This window comes from Tenrec ecaudatus, chromosome 10, assembly GCF_050624435.1.
Source record: "Tenrec ecaudatus isolate mTenEca1 chromosome 10, mTenEca1.hap1, whole genome shotgun sequence".
Taxonomy (NCBI): domain Eukaryota; kingdom Metazoa; phylum Chordata; class Mammalia; order Afrosoricida; family Tenrecidae; genus Tenrec; species Tenrec ecaudatus.
Genome location: NC_134539.1, coordinates 33,343,598 through 33,360,807, shown reverse-complemented (window position 1 = coordinate 33,360,807; position 17,210 = coordinate 33,343,598). Strand labels below are relative to the sequence as shown.

General features: G+C 43.4%; 1 protein-coding gene across 1 annotated transcript; it reads left to right on the top strand.

Moving 5' to 3' along the window:
• Positions 1-9,201: 9,201 nt before the first annotated feature.
• LOC142457877 (olfactory receptor 2S2-like) lies at positions 9,202-10,161 on the top strand. Its single transcript, XM_075558973.1, has one exon. It carries the CDS (start codon positions 9,202-9,204, stop codon positions 10,159-10,161), a length of 960 nt encoding a protein of 319 aa, XP_075415088.1.
• Positions 10,162-17,210: the final 7,049 nt, after the last annotated feature.

Sequence of the window (17,210 nt, the reverse complement as noted above, 5' to 3'; positions counted from 1 at the left end):
GGGCTTCTCTTTTATCAATGGAGCCTCTTCTTTACAAGGCTGCATGTCTTCTCCAGGAAACCGGTCTCTCTGGTCACACGTCTTAAGTATGGGAGAGAAGTTTTGCCATCCGTACTAGTAAGCAATCGGGTTGAACTTTTTCCAAGACAGATTTATAGGTTCTTCTGGCAGTTCATGGTATCTTCAATATTCTTCACCAATACTATAATTCAAATGCATCAAATGTCTGTAGTCTTATTTATTGTCTAGGATTCTCAGTAGAAAACATATTGGTTTGGGTTAGGCACACCGTTAGTTCACAAAGTGATATCCTTCCTTTTTACCACTTGACGTCTTTTTGTAGCAGATTTGCCCAGGTGCAATATGCCATTTGATTTCTGGACTGCTCTTCCATGGGCATTGATTGTGGATTTAAGTGAGATGAAATCTTTGAAGATTTTGATCTTTTCCCCATTTATTGCAATATTGTTTATTGGTCCAGTTGTGAGGCTTTCTGTTTTCTTTCCACTGGGTGTAATCCATAAAACATTTACAGGTCATCAGGTAATGCCGTAAGTGCTCTTTGATGTCAGCAAGCAAGGTTGTGTTACTTGAATATCACAGGCTGTTCATGAGTCTTTCTTAACTCTTAATGCCACATTATTCTTCATACAGTTCCGTTTCTCAGATTACTTGCTCAGCATTCAGATTGATAAATATGGTGAAAAGAAACAGCCCTGCTACACACCTTTCCTGATTTCAAACCACACAGCTTTCCCTCGTTCTGTTCAAACAACTGCCTCGTGGTCCATGTGTCGGCTGCACCTGAGTGTTCTGGAATTCCCATTTTCATACTTTGTTATGATTCATACAGTCACATGCCCTTGCATAGTCAATAAACACAGGTAAACATTTTATTTCTGATAGGTTCTATTTCAGCCGATATCCATCTGACTTCAACAATGATGTCCCTCATTTTACATCTTCTTCTGGTAATTTCCTGCAACCATTTTTGAATTATCATCAGCTAAACTTTACTTGCGTGAGCTACTGATGATTTTGTTCCGTAATTTCTCATTCTATTGGGTCACCTTTCTTTTGATGCTTCCTGTATTGTTCAGTATTTTGCCTAGAACGCTTCCAGTTGGTTGGCCAGATAGCTGTCTTCCAAATTTGGGGGGCATAGATAAAGGAATGCTTCCAGTGTTCCATCCATTTGTTGCAACATCTCAGTTGGGACTCTGCAAGCTCCTGGAACCTTGCTTTCGGCCATTGCCTTCAGTGCAGCTTGAATGTTTTCTTCCAATACCATTGGTTCTTGGTCATGTGCTATGTCCTGCATGGTTGGGTGCCAATCAATTCTTTTTTTTTTTTGTATAATGACCCTTTGTAATCCTTTCATCTGCTTTTGATGCTTCCAGAATCGTTCAATATTTTGCCCACAGTGTTCTTCAGTATTACAACTCTGGGCTTGGAGTTTTCTTCAGTTCTTGTAGATTGAGAAATGGTGAGCGTCTTCTTCCTTTTTGATTTTTGAACTCTAGGTCTTTCCATATTTTATTGTAAAAGGAGCTACCCTTTGAAATCCGCTTTTCAGTTCTTTTATATCACTACGTCTGTTCATCTTAACTACATTCACGAGTAAGTTTCAGAGTTTCTTCTTGCATCTATTTCTTGTTTTCTTTTCCTCCTGTCTTTTTAATGACCTTTTGCTTTCTTCATATATGACATCTTTGATGCCTTCCCACAGCTCTTTAGTTTTCAGTTATCAGGTTCAACGTGTCAAATCTTGATATGCTCTCTAAATTCTGGTGAAATACACTAAAGATAGCATTTGGCTTTTGTGGACTCGTTTTAATTTTCTTCATCTTTAACTTGAAATTATATAGGAGTAATTGATGGTCCGTTCCATAGCCAGTCACATGTATAATCTAGTTACTGTTTATGTTGTTGAAAATGCATATTTTCAATGAGTAAATTGTTAGTCTTGTAAAATTCTATCATGCAATCTCTGATATTGTTTCCATCACAGAGACCATATTTTCCAAATACTGTTTCTTCTTTGTTCCCAACTTTTGCATTCCAATCACCAGTAATTATTAATGCATCTCTATTGCATGTTTGATCAATTACAAACTGCAGAAGTGGGTAGAAATCTTCCATTTTTCAACGTTGGCTTTAGTAATTGGTGCACACTAATAGTTGCATTTCCTTGTCTTCCCTCTCGACACATAGATATTATCGTATCACCGACAGCATTGCACTTCAATATGGTTCCTTTTGCTTCTCCTCCTCCTCCACCCCACCCCCTCTTTCTCTTCCTTCTTCTTCATAATAGATGTAGAAATTTAAAAAATAAGGAATACCATGCCATTCCTCTTTTATTTGTCATTCCAGGTGCAGAAGACCCAATGATTCCCGATTCAAAATGATAAAGACTAGTCTATCTCAACTCACTGATGCCTAAGATCCACCTCCAACCTGTCGGCTTGTCATATTTTGGTGGTTTATGTGTTTCTCTGATGCTGGAAGCTACATCACTGATATTTCAAATATCAGCAAGGTTAACTCAAGTGAACAAGTTTCAGCAAAGCTTCCTGACTAAGAACAGAAAATGAAGAAGTAATAGGTTTTCTGTGTCTCAGGGGTTCTCCACTGAAAATCTTGTGAACTGTGACAGAACACTGTCAGGTAGAGTGCCAAAAGAGGATCCTCCCATGCTGGGGGCACTCAAAAAACGAGCGTGAAATACCTGCCTCCTCCAAGTAGAGTTGGCCACAATGGTATGAATGAAGCAAGGCTTCAGGGCTGTCATTTTTTTGGGGGGGGGGGCATGACTTAAAATGAGAATAAACAGCTGAAAATACTTATTAATTTTCAGAACATGGAATTCACAAAGTATGAATCCAGGAAAATTGTAAATTGTAAAAATGTAATGGAAAACATAAAGATTTATATCCCAGGCATTAGTGAGCTGAGATGGACTGGTACTGGCCATTTTAAAGCAGTTAATTGTATGGCTTACTAAGCTTAAAATGACAAATTAAAGAAGAATGTTGTCACGTTCATCATCAAAAAGAACATTTCAAGATCTAGCGCAAGTACAATGCTGTTTGCATTAGTATATTATCTATCTGACAACATGGACATCCAGTTAACATAACTATCATTCATTTTTATGATCCAACTACTAAAATTAGTGATGAAGAAATTGAAGGATTTTACCAATCTCTTCCATCTGAAATTGATCAGACATGTAATCAAGTTGTATTGGTAATTATTGGCAATTGGAATGCAAAAGTTGAAAACAAAGAGAAAGGAACAGTAGTTAGAAAATGTGACCTTGATGATAGAAAGATAGGAATTAAGCTATCATCTGATTAAATTTTGCAAAATCAATAACTTCTTTATTGTAAATGCCCCTTTAAACAACATACCGTGAATGGCGACTATAATATACGTGGACTACACCAGATGGGATACACAGGAATCAAATGGGCTCTATCTGTGAGAAGAGATGATGGAGAAGATCAATAGCAGCAGTGTAAACAAGGCCAGGAGCTGACTGTGGACCAGACCACTAATTGCTCATATGCAAGTTCAGGTTGAAGCTGTAGAAAATGAAAACAAGTCCACGAGAACCAAAATACAACCTTGAGTAGAACACACCTGGACTTAGAGTATATCTCAAGAAAAGATTTGAATTATTGAACACTCATAACAGAACTGATGAGCTGTAGAATGACATCAAGAAATCCTACATGAAGAAAGCAGAAGGATCATTAAAAAGGTAGGAAAGCAAGAAAAGACCAAAGTATATGTGAGAAAATATGCTGAAATTTGATCTTGATCATAGAGTATCTGAAACAAATGAAAGAATTGATGAAGTGAAAGAAGCTAAGCAGAAATTTTCACAGGGCAGTGTTAGAAGACAAAGTAGATCACTAGAACAACATATGCAAAGACTTTGAGTTAGACAACATGCTTAGCACACCTCAAGCTTGAAGACATGAAGAAGAAATCCAAGCCTCGAGTTGCAATATCGCAGTAGTCTGTGGACAAGATACTGACGGGCACATGAACAGCAAAAGAAGACGGAAGGAATACACAGAGCGTGAATGTTTTGGAACATTGTTTGTGATAGAACAACATTGGAAAATCTAAGGTCCTTTCCTACCAGCCTGGTTAATTAAATGATGGAACATTCTTTTTATTTTGCTTGTTTGCTTTGATATCTCTTAATTTTCTGATCTAACAGCAGGAGCACTGGGCAGGTGATTCTACCTGGCTGCCATCTTGACCTCTCCTCCTCAATGGAACATTTTTATAATGAAATGTATGCAGCCATTAAAAAGACACACACACATTCCACCCCCCCCCCCACACACACACAAACTCTCCAGGTATATTGTTAAGTGAGAAATGCAAGATATTAAGACAGTGTGTATTTGTGAGAAATCTATCTTAAAACATTTATTACTATGTACAGAATATATCTGAAAAGAAGATATTCTTTCCAGAAAATCTGAACATAAGAAATTGCTAATGTTGGTTGTCTCAGGGAGACTAACTAGAGACAGAGGCTTAATTTTTACTACATACCCTTCTATACCTTTTGTTCCAGGTATCAATGAATAATGTTGCTAATGATCACCATGACGATGATGACAATGATGACAAGGAAAATCAGATGTACAATACTGAGAATGAAATTCCAGCTATGCCATTCACAACACATGTGGTCTTTGGAAAATGGATGCATTTTAAAATGTCTCCCTCAACTAAAAATGCCCACTTCATCAAGTTGATTCCAATGTATAGCAACCTGATCAGGGGTTCTCGTCTATTCTGATAATTCTGACTCATACTGACCCCATAGGACAAGGTAGCACTACTCCTGTGGGTTTCTGAGACTGAATCTTTATAGGAGTATAAAGCCTCATCTTTCTCCCACAGAGCGGCTGATGGTTTTGAACTTCTGACCTTTTAGTTAGAAGCCCAACACATAGTTCACTAAGGCCCCCAGGACTCCTTATCTTAGAGAGATAAAAAAGGTAGAAGAGCAAGGAGAGAAATACAGAGAGAGAGAGAGAGAGAGAGAGAGAGAGAGAGAGAGAGAGAGAGAGAGAGAGAGAGATCCCAAGAAAGAAGACCTAGGAACAACACGTGTCATTCAGACCTGGGGTGCCTGTGTTGGGAACCTCCTAGATCCAGGGGGCGATTGGTGCTAACACACATGGAAATCACTAAGGACCTCCAGGCCCACAGACGTCAAAAGTAGTCAAGGACTTTCTCCTACAGTCAACAGAAAGAAGAAACCTTCAAAACTATGAGAAAATCAATGTTCATTATCAACCCAACACGTAGCCCAATGCTCCCTAATACACAATCCAGAATAGACTGGAAGTAGATACTCAATGCTCATTTATTGATGGCCTTTATTGAACTTAGATATTCATATCTGGGAATGCCTTAGAAGCAAGACTTGGTCTCACATGCTTTGGGTCCATTATTCAGAAGGCCCAGGCCCGGGAGAAGGACGCCATGCTTGGCAACGCAGAGGGCCGTGGAGAAGGGGCACATCCGCAGGAGATGGCCTGACACAGGGCTGTGCTTTCAGACACAGCCACAGTGCTGAAGATCACCGGGGAGCGCTTTGTTGTGTGGTCTACAGGGTTACTAGAGTCAGAACTGACAGCTCCCAGCAACGCATGTTGATGACATGTGTATCTAGCTAATGCTGCGCCTGTTGCTGTTGTTAGCTATCCATCTTGCCGCCTAGTTCTTGGGAGCCTAGGATGCCCTATTCCTTTGGAGAACACAGCTTCTCTGAGACCCTAGAGAAAGCTCAGAAGGAAGCTCTGGATGGCCCATTCCAGTCACTGTCTCTAACTGAAATGAGAGGCTGTGGTCCCTGGGGCAGCTGTTCCCCCACCCCCCTTCCCCCAGGTATGCCTAGGGCCTGTGCTCTTGTACACTTTGCATTCCAAACTTTAAATTGCTTCTGGGACTACTGGGTCCCTGCTGGAGTCACTGGGGAATTAAGTGTCTTGTGGAGTCCGTGGCTGCTACCTGAAGATTCCCTTCAACTGCTGGGAAAATGTGTCCTTGGGAATTCTGGGCAGCAAACTAGGAGAGTCAGCATTCCCCAGGAAGAGTCCAGATCGAAGCACTCAGGATTCAGCTAGTGCAGTTAAGAGGAAGGAAGTGAGGTAAGAGAGGACCTGCTGGCCCAGGGTGCAAGGAGGAGTAGAATTGTGTGGTTGGGATTAGGAGACAGGCCGTAGAAAGGCTTGAGCTGTGGCGGGGCAATGCCTTCTGCAGACAGTTTCTCTGAGAGGTGCTTTCCTCCCCACCCGACCTCTGCTCAGAGCAGCCTTGAGCTCTAGCTGGGAGCTGGTGCTGGAGCACAGAGGAAGGGCTATTCCTAAGCTTGGGCCATCTCTGTGCTCTCACTCGCCAGCGGTCCCCATTGACCAAGGCCTTCCCTGATGTTGATGCTCCATCTGCACATGAAGCCCAAGAAGAAGGTGTGTGGAAGTTCCCCTGCCCATTGTCCAGATGAGGAAAGTCAGATTTCTTCAGGATCACAGGGCAAGAGGCCAGCCGGGATCCAAGTCCCTGCCTATGATTCCAGGCTGGGCTAGATCTGCTTTCTCATTTTCCTTTATAAAGGCTGACATGTGTTCTGAACACCAAGAAATGTGTGCCCATCGTATTAATGGATATTTTTTAGCAACACTAACCAGGAACCAAGAAGAATTTGCCTCCCCCATGGATTTTGGTGCAATTTTCCGCTGCTCAATTTTATACCCACACAGAGTTGATCTAACTTATGTCCTACAAACGTACACCATGTTGTATTCTCATTTTAACCTGAGTATTATAATGTAATAATCCTATGGTGTAAATGTGTACAAGCCAAATTGAATGTCTGCCCCAAACAGCATCATTTGCCTAGGTCTTTATTGCTAGCACCTCCGTTTCCTAAATTTTACTCACAAACATTCCTGGGAGGAAGACCCTTATTAAGAAAAAATGACGCTCACTGATCCCAGTTAGCTCAGCATTGTTTCTGAGAGGTGGAATTGTTGCGATGATGGGTACACAGTCTTTACAGATGTTTCCCTTTTTCTAGACAAATTGCTCTCCAGAAAGGCTATGAGTGTGCATGGGTTGCTTACACTCCAGTACGTAGCTTCCCATTTCTCAGCGCGGCTGGCTGCCCAGACAGGTGAGACAAGCACAGGATGCAACCACACAGGTAGAAGTTTCTCTTCCTCTCTTTGTTCCCCTGCTGGCCTCCCACCTCCACTCTCCCCCTCCTCTTGTTAGGCGGCAGGCGCCAGAACACGTTGTCTTCATCTGTCACCCTTTTCTGCTGACTTTCTTTGATGGGAAACCAAGAATTTGGATCTTCCCTACACACACACACACACACACACACACACACACACACACACACACTACTCAAAGAAGTGGGCAGCCCCTTCACCAAGGATGTCTTCCTGCCAGCTGAGAATGTCCCTGGGCAGCCTGAGGCAGTCAGAGTTGGGAATGCATGGTGCACATAAGGAAACGGAGGTCTTGGGAGGAAAGTGGCCTTGCTGAGATCTCAGAGTGTATCCAGCCCAGAGGCAGGGGTAGGTCCATGGGCTCTGGTCTTAAGAGCAGCATCTTTCCAGCTGTTTAGTTCAAGTCGATTGAGCACGCTTTTATTCAGCATCTTGTAGATGGCAGGTACCCAGACTGCAAAGGTGCAGCTCTCCTCCAGGGAAGACCCATGCCATGCTGTGGATGGGTAGAAGCTTCGTGTGGATTTATCTGATGGGCATGGGAAGCTATGGTTCCTCTAACAAAGGCCATGCCATCTCCTCGCCACTAGTAAGTCTTGTTAGTGATACTGGCTGGAGAGTTGACTCTGTTAGTGATACTGGCTGGCTGGAAAGTTTTCTGGAGGGGAAAGGAGAAGGTGGTTGGACAACTTAGAGGCCAACGTTCATGGCAGGGGGGGGCACCCAAAGCATGCCCAGATTGCGCAAGCAGGGATACCTGTAAGTCTCTCTTGAGGAGTGGGGAAGGGCAGTAAGATTTTATAGGAAATAACAACGATGTTCATGTTTGTATAACAGGTGAACCTTTTCCTGGGTTAGTTCAGTGCTCTTTATCAGGCAAAGATCTGCCCTCTTTATTTTCAGGAGACAGTTGGCAATGAGTGGACATTTTGGCTATTACAGTGCAGAGTGGGGAGCGAGATGCTACTGGAGGCCGAGGGCACTGCTAACCATCCTCCGGTGCTCAGGACAGCCTCCCAAAGAACAGAGGCAGGTGCAGACAGCCCTGAGCTCAATTCCGGGTGGGAGTCATCTGGCCTAACAGCACGTCAGGAAGAAACCTCCCAGCAGGACCGCAGAGAAAGGAGTGAGAAGACACCTTAGATAATGTACCCAGCTGCCACTGGAGAGTCAGAGTCTCTCCCCAATCTATGAACCAAGAGGGGAAGGCAGCTATCTGGTGAAAATAACTCAGAATTGGGGACTTGGATGCAACCCCAGCTCCATGAATCCACTCCACAAAAGAAATCCCTTAGTTCCTCTGAGTTTGGGTTATTTTATCTATTAACCCTAGAATGACACGATCTTTTCCACAGGGTGCCTCAAAGCATATGGCACACAGTAGGTGCCTATCCATATCCCTCGTCTTCCATCATTCATCCAGTCTCACGTCCCACCCCACTGCAATTTAAGAAGGCACCATAGAAACAATTAAAGACACGGAGATGTACATAGTGAATGCGCTTGGCTGCTAACTGAAAGGCTGGGGGTCTGGGTCCACCCCGAGGTGTCTGAGAAGGAAAGACTGGCAATAGTCACCTAAAAATGGGCTGCGGCACACCCTGGGGAGCACAGTTCTACTCTGATACACGTCTATGTTTCGTGTACAGTTGTCTTTACAAGTGGGGCCGTCTGCAACACCAGAAAGCTCTAGCACACATCTGACCATGCGAGGCCCTCAGCCAACGCTGGTTCACTGCAAGTTCTATCCCAGCCCTGAGCTTCTCTCATCTAAGAACGAAGAAACACCTTCTATCTTCTCTTCTGCTCACTTTCTTTTATGCATATCGCTCCTCCTTTTACGCCATAGGGACCTGAACCCACACTGGCTGCGTAGGATTCCTCTCAAGAAGGTCTGAGGTGTTGCTGATGACGGTGGGACTACAGCATGGCAAAAACCAACTGGACCTCCTTCACGATGGAGTTCATTCTCCTGGGACTCTCGGACCACCCCAAGCTAGAGAAGATTTTCTTTGTGCTGGTCTTACTGATGTACCTGGTGATCCTGCTGGGCAATGGGTTACTCATCCTGGTGAGCGTGCTGGACTCCCGCCTGCACACCCCCATGTACTTCTTCCTGGGGAACCTCTCCTTCCTGGACATCTGCTACACCACCTGCTCGGTTCCTCTGGTCCTGGACAACTTCTTGACTACCAGAGAAACCATCTCCTTCTCCGCCTGTGTGGTGCAGATGACCCTCTCCTTTGCCATGGCGGGGACAGAGTGCCTGCTTCTAAGCATGATGGCCTTTGATCGCTATGTGGCCATCTGCTGGCCCCTTAGGTACCCCATGATCATGAGCAAGGCTACCTACGTGCCCATGGCCGCCAGCTCCTGGGCTGCTGGTGGTGTTGCTTCTGTGGTACACACATCCTTGACCATCCGGCTGCCCTTCTGTGGGGACAATGTCATCAACCACTTCACCTGTGAGATTTTGGCTCTCCTGAAGTTGGCCTGCGCTGATATTTCCATCAATGTGATCGCGATGGGCGTGACAAATATAATCTTTCTGGGGTTCCCTGTCCTATTCATTTCTGTCTCCTATGTGTTCATTGTGGCCACCATCCTGAGGATCCCCTCAGCAGAAGGCAAGAAGAAAGCCTTCTCCACCTGCTCTGCCCACCTCACTGTGGTGGTCGTCTTCTACGGGACCTTGTTTTTCATGTATGCAAAACCCAAGTCGAAGGATCCACTCCGGGCAGACAAGCAAGACATCGCAGACAAGCTGATCTCCCTCTTCTATGGGGTGGTGACCCCCATGCTCAACCCTATCATCTACAGCCTGCGGAACAAGGATGTCAAGGCTGCTGCGAAGACCCTGGTCTTTCAGAGACAGAGCCCCCAGTGATGGTGGGACAAGCCCCCTGTGGGAGTCCAGACGGAAGGCTGCGCTTTCAGTCTGTGCGCCTGCCATTCAGGCGCCGAGTCTAGCGAGCTGGAATGGAATGGCCTCTCAGCGAAAGTGCATCTGCGGCGCGGTGTAGCATTATTCAGAGGGTACTCCGGAGGTCCTTTTCGCTCATAGGTCCAGTGCATCAGAGCAGAGCAAACTTCATCATCACCCGCGTTGAGTATAAAGAGCACCGTAGAGCAAACCAAACGATTCGTGCAGGGAAACAAAATGCTCCTTCACAGTCATGTCGCCACTCCAATTGGACTCTCCAGGAGAACCAGGGAGTACGGAGGACTTGGAAGTGCTCAGTCTAGGCTTATGTTTATTAGATTCCGTGTGTCTGAAGTGCTAAGAAGAGACAAATGCGAGTTCTTCATCATGGGAACTGTTACATGGACATACAGACTATCTTTTTAGCCAAGAGGAGTGGAGGCTATTTTTTTAAAATTCTTGATGCACAGAAGATTATGAAACATTGCTAATAACTTCAATAATTCAACTTGAGGTGGACTAGGGAGTTTGAATTTCACAGTCCTAACTTATGGCATTTCCCAACAGATAACTGGCGTTCTGTGAGGTACCAACTCCTGTTCTTACATTTTAAAATATCGATATATTTATATGCATTTGTATGAGAGACAGACAGAGAACGAGAAAAAGACAGAGGAAGCGAAAGGGAGAGAGAGAATAGTGGCAAAACATGATTGAAAACTTTGGGTTTAAAATGTGCCGGTTTCTTTGCTCTTGGAATTCTCAGAGTCTCACCAGCCTAACATCACTAAGAATGGATGAGGGGGTGTAAAATATGTGGTGCTCCTTGAGTTCAGCACACAGATCGGGAGGCATTTCCTTGCCTTCGACTCTGGGCAGGTTGAGCTTTCTCAGCCTATGTCATCATGGTCACTCAATCTATTTTTGTAGATTAAATGAGGTACTATCAGTGAGTGCCTAGGAAATGAAAAGCACAATAGAAATGCACTATGTTATTCTTAGCATTGTTATGTATGCTGCTACAGCACCATGTGCAGAGTAGTAAAGACTCTAACATATAGCTCCCATCTAGACCCAGACACAGCAGCCACATGAGAGGCTCAGAGATGGCTTGGGATGGCCAGAAGCAGTTTTGTGGCAAGGTATGTTACATTCTAAGAACATCAGATGTCTTTACGAGAGGATTTAGAAAGCTAATCTTCCATTAAGGATAGATCTTTGAATTGTATGATATGTGAATTATATGCCAATACAATGGTTTAAATAAGCACAGCTCTGTTCTTAAAAGAAAAGAGGAGGCTTTGGGAAATATTGCTTCCAATGATAGCTATGTTTTCTATTTATGAAGAATGGATTTATTAAGACGAAATGGATGAAAAGGCATGCTCTAAGAGCAGCTGGTCATGTGCCTGATTTCTTCTTTGCGCCAGCAGAGAAATCATCTCACTCCTGCAAACACAGGAGCGTGTCACCGAGGAGACCATTCAGACCCATGTCCTGTGTCTGCCGAGCCTCCTAACATCAGAGTCGAGAAGAGTCTCCTGGGGTCTTCTTATTGAAGCCAATCCACAGGAGGCACGGGATTCCTCTCCACTGTCTCTGACCCAGGCTAACCAGATCTGCTTTGATATCTCCAGTGATGATGATTCAGTACTTCCACATTCCAGCTGTTTCCCTAAGCTGTGCTAGGAAAATTCCCCTTGAATCATACTCTCCAGGAGCGTCTATCTTTCAGTCTTCACTCCATCCTCAGCCTAGGAAAGTGCCCATTCTTGTTCCTGCCGATACATGAAGGTACCTCTCTTGGTCCTTTAGTTTATTACCCGTGATCCTAAGCCCAGTCGAGTTCTTCCTATCCATGCCCAAATCAACACAGTCTAAGTGGCAAGAGGTAGATTGTGCTGAGAGTTGGAATCAACTCCATGACAGTGATTTTGTTTTTTCTTGAGAGAAAGAAAAAGCCATGGAAAGAAGGTGGTGTGTCGCATAAACTACTTTGGGGCTAATAACAACCCCAGCACGTTAGCTCTATTTCCTCAGGGCACCTGAGATGCATCTGGTACAGAGAACCTCTTTGGAACAAGTCTACTTTCCTGCCAGGCTGCCCTCGACTCCCGTTTTCCCCACGGATGAATGGTAGCGACACTCTTAACATTACAAGTTAAAATTTCAAAATGTAATTGTTAAATTAGCAATGATATAGTTGCTTCCTTTAGGAACAATGGCTGCCTGCCTCCCCCTCCAATGTCCCAAGCCTTGTATTTCAAAACTCAGTCACCTTTCTCCTGCTTTCTACGTTCAGAAAGTATAAGATGTGCTAACAGATACAAGAAGAGGCAACAGCTGAGAAAATTTCAATCTTTCTGAGAAAAATTCCTGATCAAGTACTGTGCAACATAGGACTCTATTTCTAAAGTTCGTCATAGAAAAGAATCATAATGTACAAACTCTTGGGGACATAAATACTCTCATATTATACGAATTCAATCAATATATTATTTCAACTTTATAGCTCATGGTCAGTGGTTCTTTTAGAATTTAGTTCTTGTGACTCACCTCTAAGTTGAAATCACAAATATAAACTAGGTCTACACAGCAGGGATGGAGCCAGAATGGAGGCGAGAGGCCGTGGACGGAATAGGGCTCTATCTTCTCAGCCGACCCTTTATCCCCACCCTCCAGGGGTTCTCCAGTCTAGAGGCACCACCCAAATCAAATATGACCCTACACGTACTGTTGTCAAGAGAATTTGAAGTTTCATGAGATTGTTGCCAGAGCCTCAGAAATAAACTAAACAAATCTGGACAATTCTATTCTGCGAGAAGCTGCTGCTATTAGGCTTGTGGAGTCGTTCTGGCTCACAGCAACCTTTTGTACAACCTAACAAAATCCTGCCCAGGTGTCACTCTCCTCTAGACGAGCCGTCTTCTTTTTCACCGACATGGCTTTACCAAGCTGAATCCAAAGTATGCGAGTCGAAGGGTCTCTGTCTTAACTTCGAAGGAGCATGCAGGCTGTACTTCTTCCAGACAGATGTGTTTGTTCTTCTGGCCGTTCACAGTACTTCTCACATCCTTCATCAACACTGTAATTCAAGTGCATCTGCTCTTCTGTGGTATTCCTTACTCACTCTTCAACTTTCACAGGCATAGGAGGTGATTGGAAAGAACATGTCTTGGTTAAGACACATCTTAGTCTTTAAAGTAACATCCTTACCATTCAACTCGTTCAAGAGGTCTTGTACAGTAGATCTGCCCAATGCAATAATTTGATTTCTCAATTGTTGATTCCATGAGTATGGGAGAAAAATGAAGCTTTCTGTTCCTGGAAAGAGTGACAGCCTTGGAAACCTATAGAGACAGTGCAGCCCTGTGTCACAGGGTTGACATTGGGTTGATGGCCGTGAGTTTGGTTTTTGGTTTGGCTCTCGTGAGCATTGATTGTGCATCTAGGCAAATTGGAATTCTTGACAACCTCAAAATTTTGTCCATTTACTATGATGTCTTTGTGTGTTTTTAGCATTCACTGCAATACATATTGAAGGCTACCGTCTTTTTTATCAGCAAATTTTCAAGTCCTCCTTCCTTTAAATAAGTAAGGTGTGTCACCCAATGAGTCACCCAAGAGAAACCCGATACTATCAAGTCAATTCTAACTCACAGTGATAGGATGTTGTTGCTAGGTGTCATAGAGTCAGTTCCGATCCATAGCAAACCTACTGATTGAATAGGACAGAGTAAAACTACCTTTCTGAGTTTCTGACACTGTATATCTGTATGGGAGTGGAAAATCTCACCTTTCTCCCTTAATGTGGCTGGTCGTTTTGAATGGCTGACCTTGTTAGCAGAGCCCAATGAATTACTAGTGACCTCACTAAGGCTTCCTTCTAAAGAGATAGCAAACCTACAAAGACCAAGAGCTTAAGAAGAAATTGCCAACAAACATTTTAAAGTTCCTTGCCAAGATGACTGCACTGATGACAGTTATCAAACATTCAGAGAACAAAATGTTTCAATACAATGGGTAAGGTCAGCAGTTCAAAACCATCAGATGCTACTTGGGAGGAAAGTGAGGCTTTCTACTCCCATAAAGTGGTACAGTCTCAGAAACCAACACGGGAAGTTCTACTCTGTCTCATAGGGTTGCTACTGGTCAGAATTGACTTGATGGTGGTGAATGAAACTATTTCAGAGATTGCCGTGACAAGGGTATTTTCCAAATTCCAAGCCAGCATAGCATTGATGCCAAAAGATGACAAACATGGCGTGGAGAGGAATACATGTGGTTATTGTTGAGAAGTGCAACCAGAATGCTCCTTCGAAGTAAGGACAGTAAGACTTCGTCTCATGTACTTTGGACATGTTGTCAGGAGAGACCAGTCCCTGGAAAAGGACGTCATGCTTGATAAAGTAGAAGAGTAGCGAATAGGAGGAAGGCCTTCGATGAGATCAATGGCTGCAACAATGGGTTCAAGCGCAGGAACCACTGTGAGGATGGTGCAGGCTCGGGCAGGGTTTCCTTCTGTGGACAGAGGGCCACTTTGGGTCAGAACTGACTCAATGGCACCTAAAAGCAGCCACCACTGAGTCAGTTCAGAGCCATAGCGGTTTCACGTTTGTCAGCATGAAGCGCTGCCCAGGCTTGCACCGTCCTGAGGATTCTGCTGTGCTCACTGTCCTTCTATCTCATTGAGGAACTTCCTCTCTTTCATTGACCTCCTTCTTGTCCAAGCGCAGATGAAAACATAGAGAACTTTAACATGTACACTGGAATTTAACAGCAAATGAACAGAATAATAAATAATATTCAAATGAGGTTGCTTTAAGATCGTAGGCATTAAAGTCAACAATTTAAGGGTATGAAGCATCTTGGAAGACCTGCCTTCTACTTCCAAAGCTTCAGCCATTGAGAACCCCGTGGAGTTTAGTTCTATACAGTGCGGTAGGGATGAGCCCGAGTCAAGCAGTCAAAGAGGAAGATCGGAAGAACGCACTCTGGTAAAAGAAAAGGCACTCATGGAAGGTTCAAAACATTTCAAACCAGGAACACATCTGAACCCACAAAGAGAGATCAAAAGGCTCCAAAAGAGGTATATTTAAGAGGTAAAATCAAACACTGAAGATACATTTTGATTGAAAGTTGCAAGATCAGGGAAATCAGAGGGAGGACAACTGAAGGAGAGGCTTTATAGTAATTGGCTAGAAACACAAATGTGGGCTATTTGGATTGGCTAGTTAAAAAATGTAAAAAAGGAGGGCTTTACACGGTGGGAATAAGGTAATTGTCTTAAAATATTTTCTGAATGCTGCCGAGGGAATTGCTGATAAGGCTCTTGTATCAACAACATTCTTTCTGTATCTTTAGCTTAACCACCGAGAAAAATATTTCCTTACCCAACATTTCAAATTTTAGAACTCTTCCAGACAATGGCAACTGGGTTCTTTATTGGTATAATTCACCACATTCACAAGTCAACAGAATAAAAATGTGATTACTCAATACTGTCCCACAGTTACTTCAAAAAATTGAAAATCAATTTCTGAGTTTTAAAAAGTTTCTAATAAAATAAGGATGAGTGTATCCTTCTTCAATAAGGTTAAAACTATGTCTCTAAGAAAACTCTACACAAGCGTACAGTGAATTAGTAAATAAAACCCATTATAATTTAACACTAGTTGGCATTTCTCAAAATGAAAGAACTAAAGGGGGAAAAGGCTTTCATCCTTGAGTTGGAATATTGAAATATTCTACGGGCAAGATATGAAACAATGCAGGACCCATCAAAAGAAGGTGGAAATAATACACAATTATTGTACAAAGAAGAATTGGTAGATGATCCCCAGTGACACTGAAGAAATAAATCCAAGCTACACTAAAGGCATTGGCCAAAAAACCAAAAAAACCCTCCAAGAATCGAAGGAATACCAATGGAAATGTTCCAACATATAGATACAATGGTGGATGTGCTCACTTATCTAAGCCAAGACATCTGTAAGACAGCTACCTGGCCAATTAGTGAAGAGAGTCACATTTGTGCTCATATCAAAGAAAGGTGATCCACCAGAATGTGGAAAGTACTCAACAATATCAGTACTTGCTGCCTTCGAGTCAGTTCTGGTTCACAGTGAGTAGAGCTGCCCCTATGGGTTTCTTTCAAATCAGTTTATTGGGGGCTCATACAGCTATTATCAAATCCATCCATCCATCCATCCATCCATCCATCCATCCATCCATCCATCCATCCATCCATCCATGCGCCAACTACATTTGTACACTTGTTGCCATCATCCCTTTCAAAACATTTTCTATTTGAGCCCTTGGTATCAGCTCATTTCCCCCCTCACCCCCTTCGTTCCCTTATGAACCCTTGGTAATTAATTTTTTTTCATGTCTTATACCTACCGCTGTCTCCTTTCACCCACTTTTCTGTTGTCTGTCCCCCTGGGAGGGGGTAGATCATTGTGATCAGTTCCCCTTTTCTCGCCCCTCAACCTTCTCCTTACCCTCCTGGTGTTGCTACTCTTATTTTTGGTCCTGAGGGGCTTATCTGTCCTGGATTCCCTGTGTTTCCAGCTCTTATCTGTACCCGTCTAGTCTAGCTCTAGTCTAGCCAGATTTGTAAGGTAGAATTGGGGTCATGATAGTCTAGGCAAGGAAGCATTAAAAAGTAGGGGAAAGTTGTATGTTTCATCTGTGCTATACTGTGCCCTGATTGGCTCATCTCTTCCTTGTGACCCTTCTGTAAGGGGATGTTCAATTGTCTACAGATGGGCTTTGAGTCTCCACTCCATGCTCCCCCTCATTTACATTGATATGATTTTTGTTCTGGGTCTTTGATGCCTGATCCCCTCGACATCTCATGATCACATAAGCTGGTGTGCTTCTCCCACATGGGCTTTGTTGCTTCTTAGTTAAATGGTCGCTTATTTATCTCAAAGCCTTTAAGACCTCAGACACTATATTTTTTGATAGCTGGGCATCATCAGCTTTCTTTACCACATTTGCTGATGCAC

Excerpts from the sequence above, each read along its gene's own strand:
- LOC142457877 (XM_075558973.1), top strand. The coding sequence starts at position 9,202 with ATGGCAAAAACCAACTGGACCTCCTTCACGATGGAGTTCATTCTCCTG.